The 27,386-nt window shown below is 44.9% G+C and overlaps 1 protein-coding gene across 12 annotated transcripts; it reads right to left on the bottom strand.

Annotated features, from left to right (window-relative positions):
* Positions 1-312: 312 nt before the first annotated feature.
* On the bottom strand, positions 313-27,308 carry LOC136541898 (uncharacterized). Of its 12 annotated transcripts, XR_010780522.1 has the most exons (5): positions 26,466-27,302; positions 26,246-26,390; positions 14,819-14,887; positions 12,893-13,024; positions 11,799-12,800 (listed from the first exon to the last, which is right to left on the bottom strand). XR_010780522.1 is itself a non-coding variant. In XM_066534071.1 (4 exons), exons 1-4 carry the CDS (start codon positions 26,663-26,665, stop codon positions 328-330), a joined length of 516 nt encoding a protein of 171 aa, XP_066390168.1. In that variant the 5' UTR covers positions 26,666-27,307; the 3' UTR covers positions 313-327. The 12 variants fall into 12 exon arrangements, 3 of the variants coding, with proteins under 3 accessions (XP_066390168.1, XP_066390167.1, XP_066390169.1); XM_066534071.1 differs by lacking the exons at positions 11,799-12,800; positions 12,893-13,024 and adding an exon at positions 313-429 and having other exon boundaries at positions 26,466-27,307; XM_066534070.1 differs by lacking the exon at positions 12,893-13,024 and having other exon boundaries at positions 26,466-27,308.
* Between the last annotated feature and the right edge of the window lie 78 nt (positions 27,309-27,386).

Here is a 27,386-nt window from a genome sequence, read left to right as displayed (position 1 = left end):
CATCAACGACTAGGACGACAGATAGTCCCACGTACTCAAGCTAACAGAATAAGAGTCCAATACACTGTCGGTCCGTAGACTTGTCTCGGGCTCCAGCACTTGTCCGAATGGGTTTTGACCTGCTCAACATCCACCTGGAGAAAGAGCGGCGGACGCAGGTTACAAGCAACTCGAAGCTGACCAACGTCACCTCTCCGTGCATAAAGACCTCGAGGCTCGTTATCGTGACACCTATTCTGCCTCAGCCAACATGATCTTGAGTCGGTAGACGATGAGTCTACCATATCTTGCAATCGCTTTTGTTTGTCTTTGTTTGCCCCTGATCATTTATTGCCTCATGCAGAGAGGGCCTACACGATCTGTCTGGCTTTGAGCCAGGAATAGGCAGCCGGGGACTCCAACAGCTAGCTCTCGGCTAGCTATTCTGACCTGGACCGGAAAAAAAGTATGAGAGAGAGCAGTTACCAGTGGTGAACACATAGCTTATCTATTTCACGTAGTCTAAGAATTAGAGAGAGGAACATGTGGGTCCAATATTATATAGAAAAATAAGAATATATAAAATAGTCTTTGCTTTTATCTCTCACCTCCACGTCGCTACGTAGCTAGCACCATTGCGGACGCACATTTGCGATGTCATGCTCAGCTGTTTAGAGACGTTGTCATCGCGAAAGAGCGTCTTCAGGCAATCCCCAGGCAAGTCCAGGTTTTGATAAAAGGAGGCCACCATCAGGGGAACTTAGGTGGCTCTTGTGGCAGTGCGCTCGTATTACCCCACAACAGACAGAGTAGTTGATTGTCGGGCTTGCAGCCGACTCCCCCCCCCCCCCCCCCCCCCCCCCCCCCCCTTTCTAGGGTTTCCGAGTAGCCACCTCAAACCTCGCTGACCAGGTGAGCCTAGAAGATATTAGAGACAAACTTGTCTGATTTTGTAATGTATGCTTAAAAATGTTGTAGTGGGTGTTTGGCCCCTTTGGTTATGTTTAACACTTTTTCTAATTAAGTTTTTTGTTTTGTGCACGTTTTTCTCCACGGACCAGATGGTCAGGAGGTCTGGTCGGCACCCTCGCGGCGGGTGCACTCGTTCGCCTACCGGAGGTAAAAAAAAAATCCTCTCGTCTGTCCCGTGTTTCCCAAAGCACAGGTAAAAGGACCAACCCACTCACAGGGTAACAGGCCCCTGTGTGAGGGCGGGGCATGGGATTCGGGAGTTTTCTCGGCCTGCGTGAGTGGTCTCTTCTACCTTAAGCACAAAGTTGCGGGGGTTGTCTGCCCACTGCAGGACGAGTTTTTTTTTAACTTTTGTGCACTTGTTTTGTGCACGTTTTTCTTAACTTTTGTGCTCTTGTTTTGTGCACATTTTTCTTAACTTTTATGCGCTTTTGGATTATGTAGTAATCATGGGCTTATTAGAAGTTGGCCCTGTGAAGTGCTAGGTTATGTGATCAACTCGGGTTGAGCTCAGTGATGATGCCTGAACGATAGTCGAGGGATGCCGAGTGATGCAGCGGGATGCCGTAGGTCAGCAAGGACACTGCAGGGACACCGAGTCATGCTGCAGAGGGATACCATGGGATAGCGAGGGAAGCCACGGGGATGCCAAATCACGCCGCAGCGGGACACCAAGTGCCGCAGCGGGAGGTTGAGTGACACAGAGTCACGTTGAGTTATATTGTGAGCCGACATGGGAGGTCAAGAGGTGCAGGACACCATGTTGTGCCACAGGAGAGCAAAGGATATTTGCGACGTCGATCATGCCTTTGGGACGCCGTGTCATGTCGCAAGATATGTTGCCTGTCGCATGCCTCCACAAGAGATGAGTATTGTCATAGGTTTTTCCGCGATGGTGGGTGTGATTTGCTCAAATTCCATGAACATGAATACTCGAATACATGTCATGTCTCCATGTCGTCTATTACTTAACAGACATTCAATCAATCATACTCATGGCTATAATCAACATTATCAACTAAACACTTATTAAAAGGTTCATTACATCATTCATTAATAAAGTAAATAACACAACAAAGAGGCATGTATGCTAGTCATCTAGAGAAAAACTGAATATTAGCCTTGGTTGGGATTCATGGTGCTAAAATATTTATCGTTAAGCCAAATAGAAATGTTTAGCAAAGTTAAAGTGCCATTATAGTTGTAATAGCAAAACAACTAGCAATACCATAGTGCAGTAGGCCCTCTGAAAATGCTACAATGGTTTATTTAAAACATATCTTTCGACTACAAATACCCGTATATCTATCTATAAATTACCTATCATTGTCAATATGAACAGTATAATTTCAAAATAATCAATACCTGCTTCTCCATTAGTTTGTCACACCCCAAAATTTCTGATTTTGGGTTGTGAATAGAAAAAACTAAATAAAACAAATGGTTTAAATATCTGTATAAGACTTGACAATACTCATTTAAGTTTTAGCAAATTTAGTTAGGGGCCGTTTGGATTCTTTCATTTGGAGGAATTGAATTCTATTTAATAAATTAGGCTATTTGGCTTGGAATTTGACATTCCACCACTTTCCAAAGTTCACATATTATAGCCTATCTCAAATTCATAGGGTGGAAGATGAAAATTGATTCTATAGATCACCATTCTATGATTCAACTTTGCAACTTATAATACGTTCTTCAACTCGCTCCCCTACAGTAGAAATGCAACACATAAGTATGTCTCTTGTATAGCCGACAATAATATACAAATATAATCCATATACAACCATATTAGCTTAATTAATATGTGTCTCAATCATGATTATTAAAATGAATTCAAATCCAATGATCCAAACGGGGCCTATAGAAAATTGTGGTATTTCAAACTTTTCCAAATTAATTTGGTGGGCGCTTGCCTGATGTGATGTTTGCTTGAAGCATGACTATATCTTGTGATTGTGAAAAGTTTTAAAGCGCGTTTAGTAAGTCATTTATCTTTCTCCGGCTTGTGTCTGTCTTTTTTTGTAATCAAATATCTGCTTTCTCGATCTTAATCTTTTCATTTTGAGTTTCCCAAGATCCTTTTCTTCTGCTCCAAATCTCACTCATTTGAGTTGATCATCCATCAACCTATCTCTCAAAACTTCTCAGGAAATTTTCTGGCTTTTTTGGAACTTCTTTTCACTTTTCTATGAGCACAATATAATTTTTTGATGCTCCAAAATATCTTTTCATGAGCTCCAAATGCTTTATTTGGGTTCACCACATTCTAAAATGTCTTTGGGAATTTTCCCTGAATTTTTGGATCTTTCAGAGTATTTTTCATGATCTAAACTTTAAATCTAGACTTTCCTAGAATTATTTTATTCGCAAAATTAATTAATCCCAAAAATAATAAAATATCTTGTTTTCCACCGTCCTCAAAACTTACCAATATATATATGCCGGCGATCTACTCGATGTGACCTTTCTAGAAGTACAACCCATTTTCGTAGCCGACACTCCTATCTCCATAGATCTAAAGTTGAAGTTTCAAAACCCTACAACTCTAGTGAGCTTTTCCGACCACCTCGGGCGTCTCCGGTGAAAACCAACACCAGCACGAGGGTCGTCTTGTTGTTCTCTACTCCATGGTTTCTTTCCTTTTTTCGAACCCATGCCCAATCATCTAATGCCTCCTTTTCCTCTCTTTTGCCAGTGAGTTCTCCGGTTAACTCCATGGGTGCTCTTTGTTCTTCATCGTTCCTGGCTGAGGCGAGCTTCACTGTGGCACCTCGTCCCGGACACCTTGGACCACCCCAGCGCCGCTTCTCTGGGTGGGTCTAGCCTCGCCCTCACTGGCCATTGCACTAGGCCAACACCCCTATTGGTGTTCAGTCTGAGGAAGCATCGCACGCACCACCATAAGTTGTGCCACCCCCTACTGTGGGATGGACCAAGGAGAACTACACCAAGCTGGGAAACAATGCGTCCGAATCCCACACTCGACTAATGGGGTTGCTATAGGCCTACTACTCTGACATGGAGACAGTTGTGGAATATTTCTGCGAGGAGAACAAGCATCCCCTCGAGGACACATATTGGAAGTCTAGGGTGTGCATCTTCGTCTAGGATGAAGCTAAGGGAGCTTTTCCGGTGTACTTGGCCTAGAACCATAGGGTTAGTCATGGCAGTATGGAAGAAAGCATGGATGATGTAGCTTTTGAAGCCTACATGGGTCTCCGTGCTCGATGCTTTGGGGATATGATGGAGGATCAATTCTAGTTCCTTGGGCGATGATGAAGCCTGAAGGTCTGGATCCAACACTGTAGTGATGGTCAACTTTGCCCATGAGCTGATTAAGTGGAATGAGCGGCTTGAGGAAGAGCTGAAGGCACAACAGGAGGCTTCCAAGTGAAGCCAAAAGATGGTGGATGACTATAGAGAGAGCCTCAAGATTCCAAGGTTGTATGACAAGCTTTCCCGAGACCCTCTACCATAGGAATATGAGTCCCTTTTTATGTAATAAGATGCTAGTAGCGTGAGTCAAGTTGAGTCGAGTCTAGTCTAGTGTGTGCTTGTGAAATTTGGCGTGCTTAGTTGGGTTGTGCTTATGCTTATGTTTTAGTTGGATTTTTTGTAATAATTGCTGGGAGTTTTGTGGGCATGTCCACATGTCCCATTGATAAGGATCATAAGTTTAAGATTGATGAATATATAGTTTGGGTTGTTAGTTTGGGTTGTTTATATCTGTTCTCTCAGTTCTGTTTTCCAGACCAGTCTATCTTTATCATAATTCTCATTAAATTCTGTACGACCAAAGATTATGAAATTTTGATGGGAAATAATAGACTATTGTACCTTTCTCTGACCGCAAGAATAATCTTTTTATCAGTTCTGGTTTGTGAGATATGACTGTTACAAGTTGGGGGTTTTGTGCTGTCTGAAATTCTGAGCAGTCTCTGTTGCCCTCTGTTTTTGGCTAATTTAACGACAGAATCTGGAAAAGTGATTTTAATAAATTTTGTAGATAACTTCCTAGTCTTTCCAACCATATAAATAACATCTTTGTTGGATATCTAGAACTCGTCTTATGAGTATTTTACCAATCTATTGTTGATGGAACTCGCCCAGAAAACTTCTAGCATTGTTCTTTATCTTTTATAAGTTATTTATAACTATATCTCTAAATTTTGAAACTCTGATTTGGAAAATAGATGGCCGACAGAGGAAGAGGTAGGGGTCATGGCAGAGGTGCCCCTATGGATCCACCACCACCTACTATGGAACAGCTCATGGCAATGCAGGCGCAACTGATGCAGACAATGATGCAACACCTACAAAATCAGCCCGTGGGAGGACCACCACCTATTCATGTTAGAGACAAGCCTGCTGAATTCATGAAGGGACACCCTTCAGTGTTCACTCATGTTGTAGATCCGTTAGAGGTGGATGACTGGCTACATGCAGTGGAGAAGCAGCTCAACATAGCGTAGTGCAACGACCTGGAGAAGGTGTTGTATGCATCAGAACAGCTTCAGGGAGCAGCCCAGGACTGGTGGGAGTCATTCAAGTTTGGGCATCCCAACAATGCTCCTACTATCACTTGGCAGAAATTTAGGATGAATTTAGGATCATATCATATTCCCGCAGGGTTGATAGAGCTCAAGCAGGAGGAGTTTAGGGCCCTGAAGCAAGGGTCAATGTCTATGAGTGAGTATCATGATAAGTTTGCTCAGCTATCACGCTACGCCCTGGATGAAGTAGCTAATGATGACAAGAAGCAGTATCACTTCCTTAAGGGATTGTATGACGGTCTCCAACTTCAGCTTATGTCCCACACCTACCCTTACTTCCAAGCACTTGTGAATTGTGCTATTGTGATTGATAACAAGCACAAGGATATCGAAGCCAAGAAGAGGAGGCTTCAGGGACAAGCCTCTAGAAGCAACACTTGCCAGTGCACCAACCCACAGCAAGGCTTCTAGCAGAGGTCTCCAAGGGCCATCTAATCAGTGGATACATGCTCCGTACCCGTAGCGCAACCAGTTCAAGCAGCGCCAGGAGAACCAGCAGCAGGTTGGTCAGTGGACACCAGGTGAAGGGAACCCCAATACTACTCCAATGAAGACTAGTGCCCCTAACACCCCCAATAAGTATTTTCGTTGTGGAAAAGAGGGACACATGTCTTACAACTGCCCTAAAAAGCCAAACCAGCAAACTCCCTAGAAGCAAAATAGCAACCAGAAGCTAGCACCCAATATTGGAAGGGTGAACCATGTGTCTATCGAGACAATGCTTGAGGCACCAGAAGTTATGATGGGTACGGTCAGTGTCAACTCCATGTCTGCTATCGTTCTTTATGATTCTAGTGTTTCGCATTTCTTCATTTCACAATTTTTTGTTAGAATGCATAGCATACCTTTATGTGCCATGAAAAACCCCATACTATTAAATTCACCGGGAGGGGGTATGCAAGCTTCTTATTGGTGTCCCTCGGCTAGTATTTCTTTAAGGGGGGTAGACTTCAAAGTGAGTCATATTGTGTTGAGAATAGCTAGTATTGATGTTATTCTGGGTATGGGCTGGATGAAGCAACATCGGGCAGTGATTCAATATCAGGAGAAGGTGGTTGTTTTGATCACACCTAATGGAGATAGAATCAGTGTTGATGTGGTAGTGCAAGCACAACCGATAGCCATTGTGAATGAGATGAATGATGACGTCAACTACTAGGACCGTGTTATGGAGGAGTTTTCGGATGTTTTCCCCGATAACTTGCTAGGTATGCCACCTGACCATCATATTGTGTTTATTATTGAATTATTACCTGGAACTACACCCATAGTTAAGCATCCATATAGAATGGGGGTTAATGAATTAGAGGAACTTAAGAAACAATTGAAGGAGTTGCAAGAGAAAGGTTTCATACACCCTAGTTCATCTCCATGGGGGCACCTATGATCATTGTTGATAAGAAGGATGGTACTCAACGGATACGTGTGGACTATCGGTCTCTTAATGAAGTCACTATCAAGAATAAGTACCCGCTACCAAGGATTGATGACTTACTTGGTCAGTTGAGAGGTGCTTGTGTGTTCTCAAAGATTGATCTACGTTCTGGTTATCATCAATTGAAGATTCATGCGACTAACATACCCAAGACAACATTTACTACAAGTTATGGGTTGTATGAGTACATAGTTATGTCATTTGGCTTGACCAATTCACCTGCATACTTCATGTACTTGTTGAATAAGGTGTTCATGGAATTTCTTTATAAGTTCATGGTGGTATTCATTGATGATATACTAGTATTCTCCAAGACTGAAGATGAACATGCTAAACATCTAAGGTTGGTCTTGCAAAAGCTCAGGGAACATAAGTTGTATGCTAAGCGAAGCAAGTGTGAGTTCTGGTTGAAGGAAGTCTCTTTTCTGGGTCATGTTGTCTCCAATGGTGGAATAGCAGTGGATCCAAGCAAGATAGAAGACGTGTTGAACTAGAAACCGCCAACTGATGTGAGTGAGATTAGTAGCTTTTTGAGATTGGGTGGGTACTACAGAAGGTTCATTGAAGGGTTTTCCAATCTTGCCAAGCCTATGATAGCTCTGTTGGAGAAGAAAGCTAAGTCTGTGTGGTCTGAGAAGTGTCAGGCTAACTTTGAGGAGTTGAAGAAGATATTGACTATAGCTCTAGTATTGGTTTTGCTAGATTTGAACAAGAATTCTCTATCTATTGTGATGATCTCGGTAAGGCCTCGGATGTGTTCTTATGCAAAAAGGAAGAGTTATGGCATATGCATCAAGGCAGTTGAGGAAGCATTAGATGAACTATCCCACTCATGACTTGGAGTTAGCAGTAGTGGTTCATGCTTTGAAGATCTAGAGACACTATTTAATCGGGCATAAGAGTGACATCTATACGGATCATAAGAGCTTTAAGTACATCTTTACCCAGACAAATCTAAATTCGAGGCAACATCATTGGTTGGAATTGATTATGGATTATGATTTGGAAGTGCACTATCATCCTAGGAAAGCAAACATCGTGGCCGACGCTCTAAGCAGAAAGAGTTATGTTAATGATGTTCGGGTGACACCATGCCTAAGGAGTTATGTGCAGAGTTTGAGCAACTGAACCTAAGCATTGTCACTAATGCCATGGAGCTAGAAGTGACGCCTACCTTGGAGCAACAGACTTGCAAGGGTTAGTTGGAGGATGAGAAACTTAAGGAGATAGCAGAGAATGTAGTGATTGGAAAGTCACAAGGCTTCAGGATAGATGAGAATGGCACTCTATGGTTTGGGAAAAGGATACGTGTACCTGAAAGTGAAGGCTATCCATGATGCAATTCTACAAGAAGCCCATGAGTCAACTTATTCCATACACCCCAGAAGTACCAAGATGTATTTGGATCTTAAAGAGAGGTATTGGTGGAATAGATTAAAGAGAGATGTAGCAGAGTATGTTGCTTTGTGTGATACATGCCAAAGGGTTAAAGTAGAACACCAAAGACCTACAGGGTTGCTACAACCAATGAAGATACCTGAGTGGAAGTGGGAAGAAGTTGGTATGGATTTTATTGTTGGATTACCTCGCACGCAGAGAGGTTATGATTCAATATGGACAATAGTGGATCGACTTACTAAAGTTGCTCACTTTCTACCGGTCAAACTACCTATGCCAGAGCAAGGCTAGCTGAAAGGACCGAGGATGCTGCCTAGAGGGGGTGAATAGGCGTTTCTAAAAATTCAACCATTGAAAATGCAAAAATGATTAATATAGGAATTTGGCTTGGAAATCCCAAACCAAAGAAACAAACCCCTCACGAGTTAAACAACAACGCAAACAAGGTATAGAGAATATATCAATGAGCTACAACCCTGCAACACAAAGTTAGAACAACAAATGAATAACTTCAGCTCAGTCAACTAATACCGAACGTGTCTGGCATCAATACCGGACGCGTCTAGTATACACGGGTTCTGCTCGGGCAGCCCTCAACTTGCTCCAATTGATTTCTCTTTTCAATCCAAGTTGCAAACCACTACTGGTAACTTGTTGACAAGCTCAAACAACATGCAAAGATCACAAATACCAAAAGTAAAGAGACATTGAGACACGATATTTGTTTTACCGAAGTTCGAACTATGTTGAGTCCTACTCACCGTTGAGGGGCTGCAAGTGACCTAGTGAAGGTCAGCTCAAGAGAACCATAAAAGCCACTCTAGTCGAAGTCTTTTTCAACTCCTTTTCCTCCTTCCACTAGTTTATCCCTTGCCTTGGGGCAATGGAATCAAACTGTTACAAACTTTCTGAGGCACACCATAATCTCTTGAGTACTATCTGGCGACGCCTAGCCGTCTAGGACCAAAGAGTCCAAGAGTAACAAATGCAAATCATCAGATTGACAAATATGCACAAGTGCTCAAGGGTGGCTTGCTCTCCATTTTGAATCTCACTCAACCCACAAGATGGATTTAGCAATTTGGATCAATCACTCACTAAGAGAGGGTTGGAGAGTGTTCTCAAAGCTCAAAAACATGTAAGAATGTCAGCAGAACAGCAGCCTCCAAAGGTGGAGGCTAAGGGGTATTTATAGCCTCTTTGAAAAACTAGCCGTTATAGAGCTGTTGGGAATACCAGACACGTCCGTACAACTCCAACGGTCACTAAGTTAGTGGCGCTACGAGGCATTGGAACTCCTGACGATTGCCAGGACTTCTGGCTCCCAAAACTCCCAGCACTTGTTAGAACTCCCGACGAACCAAACCGAGAACACCGAAGAAGTTGCCACGGCTGACCCAATACCAGACACGTCCAGTATGATACCAGACACATCCAGCATTTCTAGCTGTAGCAAAGTAAGTTAGCACTTGTGTCACTCTTTCACTCAATCCTAACATGGGTTGGCTTGAGCATGTATGAATAATCATCTATCAATATGATGCATCCCTCTTAATAGTATGGCATACATATTTACTCAAGATCAAATGAAAAAGAAATTTGAACCGCTAGAGTTGATTTCTTTCAAACCACATGCCATAGATTCTGATATTTGACAAGTGAGGGTGCCAATCATGTTAACTTTGATTTTCTCCTTGAGCAAAGCCATCTTGAGCATGTGCCTTGATTGCATTCAATAAATATGAGTTAATTCCAAATGTATCAAGTGACTTCAACAATTCATCCAAGATCTGATTCTCCACTTCAATGTGATCATCATGGTTTGATTGGTACCTCAACAAAATGCAAGTACTTCCTTCTTCACCCTAGCTAGGTTCCTCGATCGCTAAGCCGTCGCTTGCCCTTCACCCTTGCATAGTACCTCAAAGCATTTCCTTGCTATCTTCACCATCTCAAGCCATCAAGTCACATCTTGTGTTGAATCATCCATTAAATTCAATTGTATAATTGTCTTTCAATATAACAAGCTATAAAAAGTGAGACCATTCCATATGCAATCCCTTATGTCTCATTAATTATTTTTTAACGTGCTTGCTTTCATATGAGTCATCGAAATCCCACAATGAATAAGCCTTGCATAAGTTCCATTTGCATTGTTGCCTTGTGTTTGAACTAGATTGTTTATACAACACCACATCATTTTGACTTTCATCAAATACCTGTGAGATAACCCATTTCTTGTCCAACACTTAGCAAACGGGTTAGTCCTATAATCACGTTGCCATTCAATCATCCAAAACCCACTAAAGGGTTGGATGCACTTTCACTAGCAGAGTTGTACATGGAAAGGATAGTGTGCCTGCATGGAGTCTCAAAGAAGATCATGTCTGACAGAGGTACTCAGTTTACATCATTGCTCTGGCAGAAGGTACATAGTTCTTTAGGAACAAAGTTGAATTTCAATTTTGCTTATCACCCCCAAACTGATGGACAAACTGAAAGGACCAACCAGATTTTGGAAGACATGTTGAGATCTTGTGCACTGCAGTATGGTACTAGTTGGGATAAGAGTTTTCCATATGCGAAGTTCTCATACAACAACAGTCACCAAAAGAGTCTCAAGATGGCACCTTTTGAGGTGTTGTATGGATATAAGTGTAGAACACCTTTGTTTTGGAATCAAACGAGTGAAAGTCACGTATTTGTGTCTCAACTAAAGAAGTTTTTGCATATACCAAAAGAGCAAATATCTTTGGAAGAGCTTGTTGTTAATGAGGATCTCACATATGAGGAATACCCGGTAAAGATCTTGGAGACAACAGAAAGAGCTACAAGCAGCCGAGTTATAAAGGTGTGCAAGGTATAGTGGAATCGGTACACAGAGGACACGGATACTTGGGAAAGAGAGGAAGATATGAGGAAAGCATACCCACAGCTATTTGAGTAAGCACTTCCAAATCTCGAGGATGAGATTCATTTTAAGGGGGGTAGAATCACTTATAAATCACTTATAAAAGATAAAGAACAATGCTAGAAGTTTTCTAGGCGAGTTCCATCAACAGCAGATCGGTAAAATAGTCATAAGTCGAGTTGCAGATATTCAACAGAGACATTCTTTATATGGTTGGAAAGCTTAGGAAGTTATCTACAACATTTATTAAAATCACTTTTTCAGATTCTATCGTTAAATTAGCCAAAAATAGAGGGCAACAAAGACTGCTCAGAATTCCAGATAGCACAGAAACTCCAATTTGTAACAGTCATATCTCACAACCAGAATAGATAAAAAGATTATTCTTTCGGTGAGAGAGAATGATACAGTAGTCTACTGCTTCCCATAAAATTTTTATAATCTTTGGTCATACAGGATCAAATGAGCATTATGATAAAGACAGACTAGTCTAGAAAATAGAACTGAGAGAACACATATAACTAACCCAAACTATTTATTGATCAATTTTAAACTTATGATCCTTATCTATGGGACTTGTGGACATGCCCACAAAACTCCCAGCAATCATTAAAAAACTCGAACTCAAACATAAGCATAAGCACAACCCAACTATGCACACCAAAGTTCATAAGCACACACTAGACTCGACTCGACTCAACTTGACTCACGCTACTAGCGTCTTATTAATAAAAAGGGACTCATATTCCTATGGTAGAGTCTTGGTGAAGCTTCTCATACTTCCTTGGCATCTTGAGGCTCTCTCTATAGTCATCCACCATCTTTTGACTTCACTTGCAAGCCTATTGTGCCTTCAGCTCTTCCTCAAACTGCTCATCCCGCTTCATCAGCTCATGGGCAAAGTTGACCATCACTACAGTAGTTAGGTCTAGACCTATACGCTTCATTATTGCCCATCCTAGTTCATGGTGATAGCGACAAAGGAACCAGAATTGATCCTCCATCATATTTCAAAAACATCGAGCGCGGAGACCCATGTAGGCTTTAAAACCTGCATCATCCATGCTTTCTTCCATAGTGGCACGACTAACCATATTGTTGTAGATTGAGTACACCTGAAAAGCTCCATTAGCTTCATCCCAGATGGAGATGCACACCCTAGACTTCCAATAGGTGTCCTCGAGGGGATGCTTGTTCTCCTCGCAGAAATATTCCACAGCTGTCTCCATGTCAAAGTAGTAGGCCTGTAGCAACCCCATTAGTCAGCTGTGGGATTCAGACGCGTTGTTTCCTAGCTTGGTGTAGTTCTCCTTGATCCATCCCATAGTAGAGCACATCTTTGTGGTGGTGCGTGCGATGCTTGCTAAGTCTGAACACCAATAGGGGTGTCGGCCCGATGCAATGGCCAGCGAGGGCGAGGTCAGACCCGCCCAGAGAAGCGGCGGCGGGGTGGTGCAGGGCATCCGGGACGAGGTGCCACAGTGAAGCTCGCCTTAGCCGGGAATGATGAAGGACGAAGAGCACCCATGGAGTTCACCGAAGAACTCGCCTGCAAAAGAGAGGAAAAAGGAAGCATTAGATGATTTGGGCATAGATTCGAAAGAAGGAAAACACCACAGAGTAGAGAATGACAAGACGAACCTCGTGCTGGTGTTGGTTTTCGCAGGAGACGCCCGAGGTGGCCGAAAAAGCTCACCAGAGTTGTAGGGTTTTGAAACTTCGGCTTTAGATCTACAGAGATAGGAGCGGCGGCTATGAAAACGGGTTGTACTTCTGAAAAGGTCGCATCGAGTAGATCGTTGGCATATATATATTGGTAGGGTTTGAGGTAGGTGGAAAACAAAGATATTTTATTATTTTTGGAATTAATTAATTTCACGAATAAAATAATTCTAGCAAAGTCTAGAATTAAAGTTCCAAAAATTCGGGGAAACTTCCCAAAGACATTTTAGAACATGGTCAACCCAAATAAAGCATTTGGATCTCATGAAAAGATATTTTGGAGCGTCAAAAAATTAGATTGTGCTCGTGGAAAAAATAAAAAGAAGTTCTAGAAAAAGCCAGAAAAATTCATGAGAAGTTTTGAGAGATAGATTGATGGATGATGATCTCAAATGAGTGATTTGGAGTAGAAGAAAAGGATCTTAGGAAACTCCAAATGAAAAGATTAACATCGAGAAAGCAGGGATTTGATTACAGAAAAAGACAGAGACAGGCTAGAGAGAGATAAACGACTTACTAAATGCGCTTTAAAACTTTTCACAATCACAACACATAGTCATGCAACAAGCAAACATCACATCAGTCAAGAGCCAACCAAATTAATTTGAAAAAGTTTGAAATACCACAATTTTCTATAACTAAATTTGTTAAAACTTAAATTAGTCTTGTCAAGTCTTATACAAATATTTAAACCATTTGTTTTATTTAGTGTTTTATATTCATAACCTAAAATCAGAAAGCTTGCATCAAAGTAGTGGAATCACAAATTCTAATCTTCAAGCGAAGCCTCCAAACACCACAGGGACGGTCGACTAGGGGTACATAAGCCTATCAGTTCTCAGAAAACTCACTAGGTTTCACGTTCTGTTACCCATCCAGGATTTTTATCCATGTACTAAAAATAAACAAGCATAAGTTCATCTCGTACTTAACAAGAATAACATGGGGTTCATAAAGCTCAAAAGAGGCGACACTGGTTTACTGTGGTTCGCATTTTAATAAGTCACAATTTAGCACTAAATTAGCATATAGTTGTGCTTAAGCCCCAATTAAACCACATGATCAAATAAAGCAATGTTTTATCTCATGATTAATCAACAACATAAATGATTCTACTATTCTATGAGTTTTTCGGGCCGCTCGTGACCATGAGCACGGATGTTATAACAGTTTTACACTCTCCAGATGTTGTACACTTTCACCGTAAGCCGTGATTTAACCTTTCGCACAAGGTAGCTAATCTCTTGACCCACTACCAAGGAAGGTTGACAGGGTTCACTATGAAGCCTTTCAAGGGTCCCTAACAAATTAGTAGCCGCTAGGTTTCCAATCGGAAAGAAGATGTAGAGCTCCCCTTCCAGATGGCACATTCCGCGCAAGCTATACACATAAGGACAGAGGCCGCACTATACCTGACTCGGCAAGCCCCTTTTGCGCCTTTTCGGGTAGCCACTAACAAACTAGAAAAGGTCCCCCTAATTGACTAAAGCTAGAGCCATGTGGCACTCTCGGTTGTATTGTAAGTCCTAGCTTTTGCCGACAGATAAGTCCTTAGAGAGGGCCAAGAGCATCATGTAAAAATGCAAGAGCTCTCTCGCCCTATAATCAAGTTGCTAAAAAGCAAGTTTTACTCCTTGTTGCATAGAACCATTAGTCATTATTCAGAGCATGTGTAATTAACTTGAGCGCTAGCAAAGTACCCATATGCAAGTATATCCCATCGGTAACATGGAACAAGATAACAATTAACTAGGATGTCCTTACTGGTAATAAATAAGACACATGCATATGACTAAATAATTAATGGTGAATAGGACATCAAGGAAGATCCCATGCTATACTTACCTTGTTCAAAGTGCTCCTGTTGATCCTGCTCGTCAAAACACTCCTGGTCACCAACGTAGTGCTCACAGTCTATACTCGATCAACACAGCAACATGCAAGCATCCAGAGGCAATCATGCATAGAAAACAAAGGCTATAGATTAGAACAGCACACCAACAGTGGAAAAATGTTTAAAAGGCTTATAAATCTAATATACACGTTGCTACGATCACATAGACGCAAATTGCACTTAAATCGGACCTAAAATGGAGAAGATACGATAAAAATGGGCTCTGGGTGGCAGTTCTGTAAATAACACGAACTAATTTACGAATCTTCTATACCTACGTAGGAGAACCCCATTGATCTATTTTTCTGTAATTTCATAAAGCCATGTCATCTAGATGGCCCACAACTCTTCATTATCCCATGCAAGAACAGAACGCACTTGGCCATTCTTCTTCCCAGCGACGACACCCCCTTCCTCTGCTGCCCCTTCTCCTTCCCACCCCTTGCGCTGCCACGACTTCCAGCAACGGACTGAATCAGTAATCCAATCCCATCCCATTATGTGGAAGAAACTAACCCTATCCTCATCATTACATAGCCACCGAAGAAGGCAATCCGTTCATCAAGGACTCAAGGCAGCTGATGCGCCTCTCCCCCTGCTCTCTTTCCCACTATCTACCTTTGATTTTTGCTGTTGTGACCCGTGATCTCCCATATTTTTTTTATGCAGCCACAAATGAGCGAGGTTAATAAGAAACTGCTCGATTGAACTGAGTCGTCACTACCTTCGTGTTTAAAAACCTTACAGCACACTGCCATTGTCATCCAGCCCTTCGTGTTTAAAAACCTTATACTGCACACTGCCATCGTCATCGAGCACGGCTGCCTGCTCGCATCGTCATCTATGGGCTATGGCGCCGAAGGAGCCGGAGTGCCGTACAGCCCTTTGGTAAGTGGTCACGCGCCCAGGCGCTCCAATTTGTAACCTCTCTTGCCTCGGCTACGATCCGTGACATCGCTTCCCTGCTTTATTGTATCGACCCCTCATTTTGTCACATTGTGTTCCAGCTCAAAAGGTGTTCGACGTCTTGCCCCAAGGTACCATTGCTGACTTGCTGTAGAGTTCATGCTCTATTGCTTCATAACTCTCTTCCTGATTCGTACACAAGCTAACATCTCTTTTTTTTCATATTTACATTGGGTGAGTGAATGCATCTTCTAGCTTATGCTGAAATTTGGCTTATGCTAATGCTTATGTTAAAATGTTGCGAGAAAAAACACTGTTCCGTAGCTGAATATAAGCTCAAGCGAACAGGTTGTGGTTTGCCGGCCGTCCGCGCCACCGAGCATTCGCACTACAGCTCTCCTAAGCCATGACTAGGAAGCGACAACACGATGAGAGATACTGCTCAGCATCAGCAGTTAATCCTGCTCAACTACCATAGGCACCATATCCTTCAAAACAGCATTGAAGCAAGACAGCAAGTTCATTGTGATTAGCGACTGAGACAAATTCCTGTGGCATAAGTACGTACAATAATAATCTAAGAGCACTACAATGGATATTGTCATATTGACCTTGCAGTCCAGAAGCAAATCGTTCACATCACGGATGCAACATGAAAAATTTATCCACCCATCGTAAGAACACATGTTCCCAGATTACCAAATATATTTTTTTTCTGACTGCAAGTGCAAGTTCCTGCTACCATCTCTATGCTTGATTCATCCAGTGTGTCTAAAACTTCCCCTAATTCTTATAGCTTATTTTCTTATATATACATACAAAGTTCCTACAGCAACGCGCGGGTATCATCTAGTTAAAATAAATCGGAAATCTGTATTTTTAAATCTGAGCAGGACTGGCAGAAACATGAATAAACCAAGGGTATCTTTAACAAGATTAAAGACGAAGGGTTATCGGCTGATCTGAGACACTGGATCAGAGATGGACGGCTCAGATTAAATGAAAGAGAGGGAGATGGGAAGCAGTCGGCCAGAACAGTGTCTCCGGCGCCAGCCATTGACGGCGGCGAGGAGCTCGCCGGCGAGAGCGGAGATGGCCCTAGAGACCACGATTCGACCCGGGAAATACACGGGGAGAAATAGGATGGAATGGGGTTCTCACCGCAGACGAAAACGAGGGCGGAGACGGGTCGGGGACGGCTTGCGGCTCGGTACGGCGGTGATCCGGTTCCTGCAAGGTCCGGCGACAATTAGCGAGCGACCGAGAGCGAGAAAGAAAGAAACCGAAGCTCCGCAGCCTTGCTCACGGCACGGAGAGTCTCGGCGGCGTGCTTACGACGGTGTTGGAATGGTGGAACGGCGGGGTGAGCTCGGCGGCGCAAGCTAGGGTTGCGGGCTCTGTTTTGGGCGATGGCGGCTTGTAGATCGGCAAAGGAAACACGGAGGGAGGGCGTCAGCTTATATAGAGGCCTGGGCGTGCACTCCACACGGAAATCACCGTGGAAAACGGCTTCGGGTCGCGGATTTTTTTCCCCCAGGCGGAAACCGGCTCGGGCACGGGGAGGAAGGTTGGGGACGACAGTGTAGTGCGGGTCCCTGATGGCAGTGAGAGAAAGTGGGGCCGGCTGGTCAGCGAACCTGAGCGAGGAGGGGGGGCACGCTACCGCTGCGGCTCGGCCACTGGGCCGGCGGGATGAAGTGCAGAGCGGGCCGTCAGCCAGCAGAGAGAGGGAAAAGGGCGCGCTGGACCGCGGCGCGGTGCTGGGCCGGCGGGTGCGCGCTGCGCAGAGAGGGGCCAGCGGCCGAGAGAGAAAGAAATTTCATTTTTCTTTTTCTGAAACTGAAAGTCTGAATTTTCCAAAGCTATTTTCAAAAAGAGTTCAATTCATTTTGAGTTTGAATTCAAAACCAGAAAATACAGAGATAAATATGCAGCAGCATGTATGAATCAACATGTTCCTAATCCTTATGATGGATTTTAATTTAGCAAAAAATATTATTTCCTATGTTTGAATGCACACACAATTGCATAAATAAATTAATTTTGGCTATTTCAAAATAATGTAAATTTTAGGGTGTTACAGAAGATGAAGCTAAGTGCATAAATAATATAATGGCACACTCTATGCATTCAAAAGATCAAAGATGTGAATCTAGTTAAAAATAGGAACAAAACGTAACCTATTATCCCTGCCTCCAAATGAGATAGATGCAACTAGAAAGCAACGCGCGGCGTTGCCGCGCGGTCTCGTCAGATGCCAGCGTCATGGAGCTAGCTGTGTATAACAGTAGAAGACCAATCCATTGTTGGCTCTTTTTCTTTTGAAATTTATTTAATTTGAAAAGAAAAGTGAATAATTTTAGAAAAGGACTGTAAGAAGCATTGCAAACCAAACATCTTATTAGCTAGCTCCGAAGGTAAGAGTTGTAGGAAACTGAAATCTTTGTTGTCTTTTGTGGTGTGAGTAGCTTGCCAGCATCGGAAGTGAGGGACAAAGGCATGGTATTATTGTCCTTGTCCTTGCAAACTTTCTTGGATATGTCTCTCTCTCGTTCTTTGCCTAGCTACACAAAACAAAGGGCAGGTTGATTTATACAGGAAAGTGTAGTTTAGCTTCAGGAAGGTTCAGTTCCATGATGATGATGGCTCTCTGGCAAAAGAAGCAACAACATCTGGAACATGTAAGGGTGTTGCCAATCCTAATATAGAAGCATTTGAATCTGACAACCTCATACATAGGAAAAGCCATGTCAAATATACTTGGAATTATATCAAAGGAAGTATCCAGTTGGATTTGAGTGCTTAACCCCAATATAGTACATGTTTTTTTTCTCGAATATGCAAAAGATTTGCGTATCGTTGTAATTAAGAAGAAGAGTTTAATCATACAAATGATGCGCTTCAGAGAAGCACCCTCGGAGGCCTTACAGCCGTAGACTAGACCGTCCTAGCAAACCATTCGAAGCTTCGATATTACATAAAAGGTCTACAACCGAGCTAAGGGTAGCACTGCAACCTACGAAGCCGGACACCTCCGCTGCTGGCTGCGCGGTCCTACTCCGGCGTCCTAGAAGAGCTTTCTACCTGCCCTGGTGTTGGCCGCTGGAAATAACTCGTCCAAGGCTTCAACTTGGCTCGAAGTCAAGTTGCCAGTGAAAATGGTGTCGTATGCTCCCTTGGATGTGGAAGAAACTGGTGCCGCCGACGGCGCGATGGCCATCCTCTGCATGAGTAGTACCTCGCCCCGCTTGGAGGTGGGTGTAACACCCCTGGTGTTAGTCTTGCCTAATTGCATTTACATTCCATGAACATGAGCATCATTCATCCATTCATGAGCATATATCACTTGCAACATGTGAAACATGACTATGAAACAAAAGTATCATTTCAATTGTTTTTCATCGTTTCAGTACATTTAGTGCTTGATTATTGTATGACCAATGTGTGGTATGGCTAAATATATTGTTAAACATCTTAGCTATGCTTAGAAAGTCATTAGGAACAATGTTCATGTTGATCATTTTGCCTAATTAAGTTTCCAAGTCATGGGTTGACTTGTTTTGACCCTAGGACTTTTTGGTTTGACTGTTCAAAAAGCACCACTTAGAATGTCTGCATGTCTGAGCAACCTAAAACAAAGTTGTAGCAAATTATATAAGGAACAAAAGTTATTTTGTGACCAAGTCATGAAAATGTGCACAACATGCTCTAAATGGTCCCACAAGTCAGAAATTGGGTTGGGTTCAACACTTAGAAATTTCTAAGTATAAACTCCATTTTTCAGTTTCTTGAACACGACTTTGGCATGATTTTACTCTCTGTCCTTTGCGAATTAGACAGTGATCTCTAAATGAGTTTTGTAGCTGGCATGTAGGTGTACAACTTTTGTTTTGATTTCTTTCGCTAACGATCAACGGATTAGGAGATAGAGCATCACCATTTGGCGCTGTCAGTCAGTTCCTGGTTCTCTAAATCGCGCTACAGTGTTTTGGCTTCAGACCATTCATGGCCGACCGAGGTCAGATGGTGGCCGCCGCGTGTCCGCCACGCGCTCGGCTCGCCCTGACCATGCAGCGCGCTGGCTGGCTTGAAGAGGAGCGCGCCCTGCTGCCCTCCGCACGTGCTCTGCCCTCATTCACCCCTCCGTGCCTTCCCCATTCACAGCCGCAGTGCACCGCCGACGCCATCAGCTCCGCCGAGCTCGCTCGAGCTCGCCGCGGCGCCACAGCCACCACCATCCAACCCGTAGCTCCGCCATCGCCTCACGGAGCCAGCCAAGCTGTAGGTGAGCGACATTGCCAAACCACGCACCACCACGGCATGGCCGCCATGGTCGCCGCCGGTGATCTCACGCGGTCCCGCCTAACCGTTTCACCGTAGCCGCTAGCCGTAGCACAGGAAGGTCCGCCTTGTTTACCAAGAGCTTACGCGCGCCTTGTATGGCCACCAACCGTCGGGGTTCACCGGAGCACCACCGTGCGCCATGGCCGAGCAGCCGTGGGCCATGGCCGACGTCCCTGGAGTCCACTAGAGTCTAGTTTTAGGAGTGCTATGGATGCGGGAGGCCGAGGTGAGCACGCCGGTGCCGTCGGCTTCACCGGAGAACTCGCCGTCGGCGAATTTCGCAGCTGCCGCGCCGTCGTCCCCCCTCCGTCCCCTGTTTTCTCTCGCTGACGCGCGGGCCCCTTTTGTCAGCCGCCGCTGCTGCGAGGGAACCAGAGCTGGGCTGCGTCGTTCTGGGCTGTGTGCGCGCGCAGTCGTGGGCCGCCTAAGCCGTTCGGGCTGGCCCAGTAGCTGATTAGGTTTCCTCTTTGTTTTGTTTATTTTGTTTTTCACAGATTTGTATGCACGATTCAAAATTTTGTAAATCAAGTTTGGTAGATCCAAATGTTATGGTTCAAATTTTGTTGAGTTCCTGGTAATGTCTAGTATTTAATAAAAATATTATATGAGCATAGGTTTTAGAAATTTTGGATGAATTAAATAGGACTTTGAAATGTGTTTTTAGATGCATGCAAACTTGTTGAAATTTTATCTTGAGTTTCTGTGGTCCAAAAATTATGAAATTTTATGGATATGCTAGTCTTGCTTAGTAGAAGCTCTGGTTAAAATTTCAGAGCTAGTGCATGTGTAGTTTTTGAATTATAGATTTTCCTTTTATCATTGATTAATACTTGTGTGAATTTTCATAATTTTTCTATAGATCTAGTAAAGGTAAAATTTGGTGAGTGCTATTCTTATGCTAGAGTGATACTAGAAAAAATGAGAAATCTGTTGCTTGACACTTTTAACTAAGGTTTCCTATTTATGCCTTTTTGAGCACTTATGCCTTATCATTTTTGTGTAGACTATTTTACTTATCCAAATGCCATGAAAATTTTGTGGTAGTCTACTTATAGTAGTACTATACTACTGTAATTTTCTTAGATTTTTATAAGCACCAGAAATATAGGTTGCTGTTGTAGCCCTAGTTTAAAATGAAATAAAATAATCCTCTTTAATGCAAGTTAGTTAATAATGTTAGCTTTGGTGTATCTTTGAAGCATTTGATAAGATGTGTTGACTTAAACATATTAGTAGTAGAAGAGAATGCAGTAGATGACATGTGCTTGTAGTATATTTTCTTGCATGATGTTGACTACCTTGCATTCAAAAATATCCATTGTATTCATCTCATCCGATGCACCGATTGCATAAGCACTTACGCACATTGCATCATACAGGATCGCAAACCGAGAACCCAGTCGTCATACCCGAGGAGCCCGAGGAGCAGTTCGAGGTGCAGCCGCAGGAAGTGCCCGAAGCCGACGGGGAGGACGTTGAGGAACTTCCGGAGTGCCCCGATCACCGTCCGAGCTCCTTCGAGAGAGGCAAGCCCCGGAGCATTTTCTCCCGGTTTGCGATTATTTAATTAAATGCTTTACTTTAATTGATGCATTATGTTCAGGAGTTGTTTGCAACCGTTGCTGCATTATACCTTGTCTACCTTTGTTATACTATATCCTTGTTATCCGGGTATCTGCAGTCGAGTCAATGCTTAGCTGGCTTAGACCGGTAGAAGTCAGGTGATTTCCTGTCACCTGCGAGCTATAGGTGGTTACCTGGATCTGCTTGGATGACTATGAAGTCATGGTATAACTAAGTGTTAAATGAAGTTGAGACCGGACGGAGACTTGCAGAGTTTTGGACTGTAGTGCTTTCCGTCTGTGTCGATTAAGGACCGATCGTTGTTGGGCCTCGAGTCATGTTGAACGCATGCCTTACATTTAGCTGGCCGGATAAAGTACCTTCCGACCACGAAGCTGGGAGATTTTTCAGGCCGAGTAGATTGCCCACAACGTACTGTGCCGGAGCAGGTGTGGTAGGACACGGGGGCGGGATGATAAGACCAAAGTGCAGTCGGTCGGCCCCTGGGTACATGTGGTTCCTAGCAAACTCGAGATACCTGGAAAGTTGACTCGGTGATCAATATCTCACTTTAGCGGGTGAGTGAGGTTTGTGTAAGGAATAAATCACCAGCTGGTTAGGAATCGATTCGAATCGCCATCGCTCCTGTATAGTGAGCACTTGACTTGAGTGACTTCATCGTAGTAAATGTTTATGGAACACTTGGATAGTTATAATGAATATGACAGTATGGAAGTTGTTTAATGATCATTGGTTATCATTATCTGCTTAATCACATGTTTACTCTAGTATAGGTGCAAATCTAGTCGACAGGTTCATAATAATTAACTTAGCAATAATGCTTTTAGAAAGGTTCTTGAAATGCTAAAAATGCTTCTTTTTGCAAATGAGTCAGCTACCCTACTATAAAGCCCTTCATAATCCTTGGTGTCATTTATTTTCGGTTATGTCGGGTAAGTCTAGCTGAGTACCTTCTCGTACTCAGGGTTTTATTCCCACTTGTTGCAGATGGGCAGATGTATTACAGCTACTGTATCAACTGTCTTTATCCTGCGATGGGTGATGCTTAGGATCATGGGCATGGTCATTCCTTACGTCTCGTCTGATGCTTTTGTTGGAGATGATCATTCGCTGGCACTATATTTAAACTCTGCGTGAGTGTGTGTGGTTTGAACAAATGACTTCCGCTACTTTTATTCAAACTGGTTTTGTAATAACTATGTTGAAACTCTGATGTATCTGAGATTGCGAATTTTTATGTAATATGTGATGGTGACCGCTAAACTTATTACGATCTTGGCTGGAATGGAAGTTGGTTTGAAATCCTTCGTGATTTCATGGACTACCGAGTTATACGGGCTTAAGTTTGCTAAATCGTCTGCTCTGGCGGATGATTTTCTTACTTAATTTCATATAATTGGTCGGTTCTGTTACAGTGGGTACATGCGACAATGGCTAAGCGGCAATCCGCCTGCTCCTGATTGGCAGGGGGCACTTTGTTACCGCCTTCTGCCTCGGAGGACTATCGATCAATGGCGACTTTCTCTTGCACTGCACCTCCTCGGTGAACCTTGCGAGACGCCGAGCAGCCTCACGTGGTGTGGGCGTCGCATCGTCATCCTCGACGTCGAGGCCCACCCGAGTAGGCGTGAGCTGTGGCAGCTCCTGCACCAGCGGTAATTAAGGCAAGGGAGCAGCCGGTGCCGGAGACATTTCCTCAATCCCAGAGAGGTAGCCTCCAGAGTATGGCTCACGACGAGTGAGGCGGTGAGCTCCTACAGCATCAGGTCGAACGAGACGACCAATGCGGGAGGTCACGCACTCATGCACAGCGCCAGCGCCAGCGGATCTGGCTCGGGGAAGCATAGTGCAGCAGTAGAAGTAGGTGCCTTGTCGGCGTGGTCGGTAGGTGCACCTGTGCCGATGTCCTTTGGCTTAGTCTTGCGTCGCCGACGTCATCGTCGTCTCCTACCGGCGCCCCCCACTGCCGCCGGTGCGGCACCCTCCGCACCGCCGCGCGGCGCGTGCTGGGAGGCCGGGGGGTCGTCGTGAGCAGAGTACCGTGGCAGGTTGGCACCCACCACCGCCGAGGTCGGAGCAGTCCTTTGCCTGTGGTCCTTGGTGAGGTGTCTGAATCCGCGACAGCGCAGACAATGCCGTGGCAACCGGCAAGTCTCTACTCGGTGCGAGTAGGAGAGACAGTTGAAGCATCTGTCGGGATCTTCTTGACCTGCGAAAGCTGCTTTTGGCTAGGGCAAGGCTTCGTCGAGGCAGCAGCAGATCCTGTCACTTGCCGGTGGAGGATCTCACGCCACCCATCGGTGTTGGGGGCGGAGACCCATCCATGGCGGCCGAGGCGTTAATCGGCAGGGACACGACCATCCACTGGCCGAACAGGCAAGCCGTTCACTAGCTGCGGGCGTGGCCAGCTGCACTTCCTCCGCCTACGGCCATGTCCCTGTCGGCCAAGTTCAGCACCAGCATGGCCTTGCAAAGGCCCGTGTCCAACGTTCGCTCCGCCGTGCCCCAAAACTACGGTTGAACGAGTCTGGGGGCACAGAGGCTAGCTTCGCCGGGCGACGAGTGGCATCCAGGTATGTCGTGGGGTGGTCGTCATCGGTCTCCGTGGATGTCATTTAATTTTCCCTTCGTTCCAATATAGTACATGTCAGTGAGGGCCGTGGAAACAATTACATTACATTATTCTAAAATGCAAGCCTATAAACCAGACAGTGGATTTGAGTGCTCCACCTAGGGATGAAAACGGATCAGATACGGACGGATATCACCGATATTACATTTGTTTTCATATTTCTGTTCAGATTCGGATTCGAATACGGATAGTGTCAACTATGTCGGATAGGATACGATTGGATATCGATATCATAAATATGCGATTTGAGTATTCGGATACAGATACGGTATCGGATGTTGGATATCCGGACTCGGATACGGACAGATCTCAACCCCTCTAAACGGATTCGGTTTCGAATATGGTCGGAAAATATCCATACCGTTTTCATCCCTAGCTCCACCCCACTAAGCCAAAGCACGAACTTTATGTTAGCACCACCATTTTGCATAGACGCTGCAAAGAGGCTGGCGACTTCTAGTATTATGAAGCTCCTTGAATAGCTTGATATCAACGCATTGCAAGGCTCCGATCTCCATGTTCACAAATGCTCTCAAGAGCTGAACAACATCACATACTGTCTATTCAATAGATTGCTGAAATTTAACAAAGAAACAAGTCCAGAGATAACCATGGAGGAGGAAAGACGCGGGCAGTGCTCACTGTGACACTTGCTGAAGGTAGCATTGGGCAATTGGCATGGGGAGCACGAGCTATAGAGCAGAGGCGGTCGTCAGCAGCCTTGACCTCCCTGCAGCAAGCACGGGATAGTACGGGAAGGTAAGATCGTAGTCGCCGAGAGGCAGCCCTTGCGACATGTATTTCTATAAGAGGAAGTAGAAATTTTAGTACATGTTCAACCAACGGTAATGATCCAAGGATGCCTTTGTTCAGTTTCGAACTGAACAGTTATCTTACAGAGGCGAAACATTGACCATCTCGTCTACGCGCTGCCTCTGCCCATCGCCGCCAGGACTACACTCGCCATAGCATAGACGACGTTGATCATTGTAGCGGCGGGCTAGCCTCATCGAGTGCAGCAGCAAGGAGGGAGGCAGTGACCGCGGCGGCTGGGATGAGGGCCTGAGGGGGAAGGTGGGCTCCATGGGTGCGAGCAGGGAGGCGGTGGGCTGCCACGCCTGGTGCTGTTGCGGTCTTGCCGGTAGCCTGCGCCTACTTACGCCAGCGCCGGTGGCTCGTGGTCATGGGCGCGGCCCCGCCCGCGTCTCCTCGCCAGCAAAATCAAACATTCCGATAAACATACACAATAGTAGTAAAAATATATGATAAAATATACATGCTCATGGGCTGAAATAGGAACTCCAATATTATAAGGGAGTCCTTTGGATAAAAGTATAAATCAGAATAGAGAGTCATAGTAGCTGATAATAATTTGATGAAATCTTTGGAACTAATGACAGAAATACTAAAATTAACTACAAATGGAATTAGGGGAAGCACACGGTATATATCTAATCAGTCCATACATGGCAGTTAATTTAATTTGGGGGGGGGGGGTTGTTCTTTGTCATGTCAGGAACAATCCTTTGATCATGCAGTAGGTAAGCTGGAGAAGCTATTAGCAAGTTCAGAGATGTTGGGATGGTGAGCTACCACGACATAGAAGAAATGGGGAGATATTTGTCTTCGATTAATTCTAGGTACGAATTCCTTCTTAGGTGCAGATGCTTAGGACACAAATATTATGAACTGTAATGCCACACAATTTAGATGTGGGCACCAAGAAGAGCATCGACTGAAATATATCCTAGCCTATATATGGTTAACAGGAAACAGGTGGACATGCACAGTAAGATCAGGCCATACCACAGTACCACACCAAGCAGTCAAGCACTGAGGAATAAGTGACTTATTGGGGATCAGCATCATGGTGCAAAGTAATCAGAGGCAAAGTAGAGGAAACCAGGGGAACCTTCAGGCGTCGTTGCCACCCGCTGCTCGAGAAGATCCCGGAGTGCGCCGAGAGCCACGGCCGCACAAAATGTCGCGACCTTGTCACTGAGCTTAGCGAGCAGTGCACAGATGCACGTGGCGGCAGCGATGACATTGCTGTTACTCTGTAACGATAGAGATGTGTATGTACAAATCATCTAGAAAAATTGAGACGAAGCGATACAGGAAAAAAAAGATACCTTGTTTCCATTTCATCAAACACATTGGCTTCATTATCCATGGAACTGGCGATGCCGGCACTGAGTTCATTGGTCGCTGGCAACGGCGAGCACACGGGAACAGGAGGCAGCCGGCGCTGTCCAGCTGTGGTCTTCACCATCGTCGGGCCCGGATCGCTGCAGACTGGTGCCGGCCCGCCGCGGCCTCCGGCCTGGCGCATGCGGGCTGCGCCGCCGCCGGCCAGGGCGTGCGAGAGCTGTCACCGCCGCCGGGCGCACAGCAGACGCGCGAGCATGGCAGGGCGAGGCGCCCTCGGCCACCGGCGCGGCGTGGTGGCCCCGGCGTGGGCGTGGCTGGCTCTCCAGTGTGGGATGCGGCCGGCGGCGACTTGCAGCCTGCGATGCGCAGGTAGGGGCAGCCGCCGGTCAGGCTCGCGCTGGCTCCTGCCCCTGCCGTGCGCCTGGCGGCGATGGCAGCTCCCGCACGCGCTTGGCATGTCCCACGAAGAAGAGCTTGAGGAGGAGGAGGAGGTGGCGGCAGCAACGGCAGTAGCAAGCGTCGACCAGCGCGGAGGCATGGCGTTGGAGCCGCCGGAACCAGATGCTCATGGCCTCGGCGATGCGCCGTCGGCCCACGGCAGCAGGCCGAGGGGGAGGGCGGCGCCGGTGCGTGTGGAGGCGGGACGAAGACTCTAGAATGCAGCTCATGTGCCAATGTCTGAACCGTCCGATCAAGATCCATCGCCCTAGAATATCCTAATGACGTGGCCCAATAAAATTGCAGGGCTTGGCTCTGATTTAGAAAGATAGAGATAGAGATAGAGATAGAGATAGAGATAGAGATAGAGATTACACAATCTGCGCTAGTGTAGGATGCGCTAGTGTAGGGATGGGTGCAGCAAATAAAGACAAAAAGAGTGAAGATAGAAACGTAGTTATAAT

The sequence above is a fragment of the Miscanthus floridulus genome, chromosome 3 (genome assembly GCF_019320115.1).
Source record: "Miscanthus floridulus cultivar M001 chromosome 3, ASM1932011v1, whole genome shotgun sequence".
Lineage (NCBI taxonomy): Eukaryota > Viridiplantae > Streptophyta > Magnoliopsida > Poales > Poaceae > Miscanthus > Miscanthus floridulus.
The sequence above is the reverse complement of the archived record's forward strand: the minus strand, read 5'-3'. Positions and strand labels throughout refer to the sequence as shown.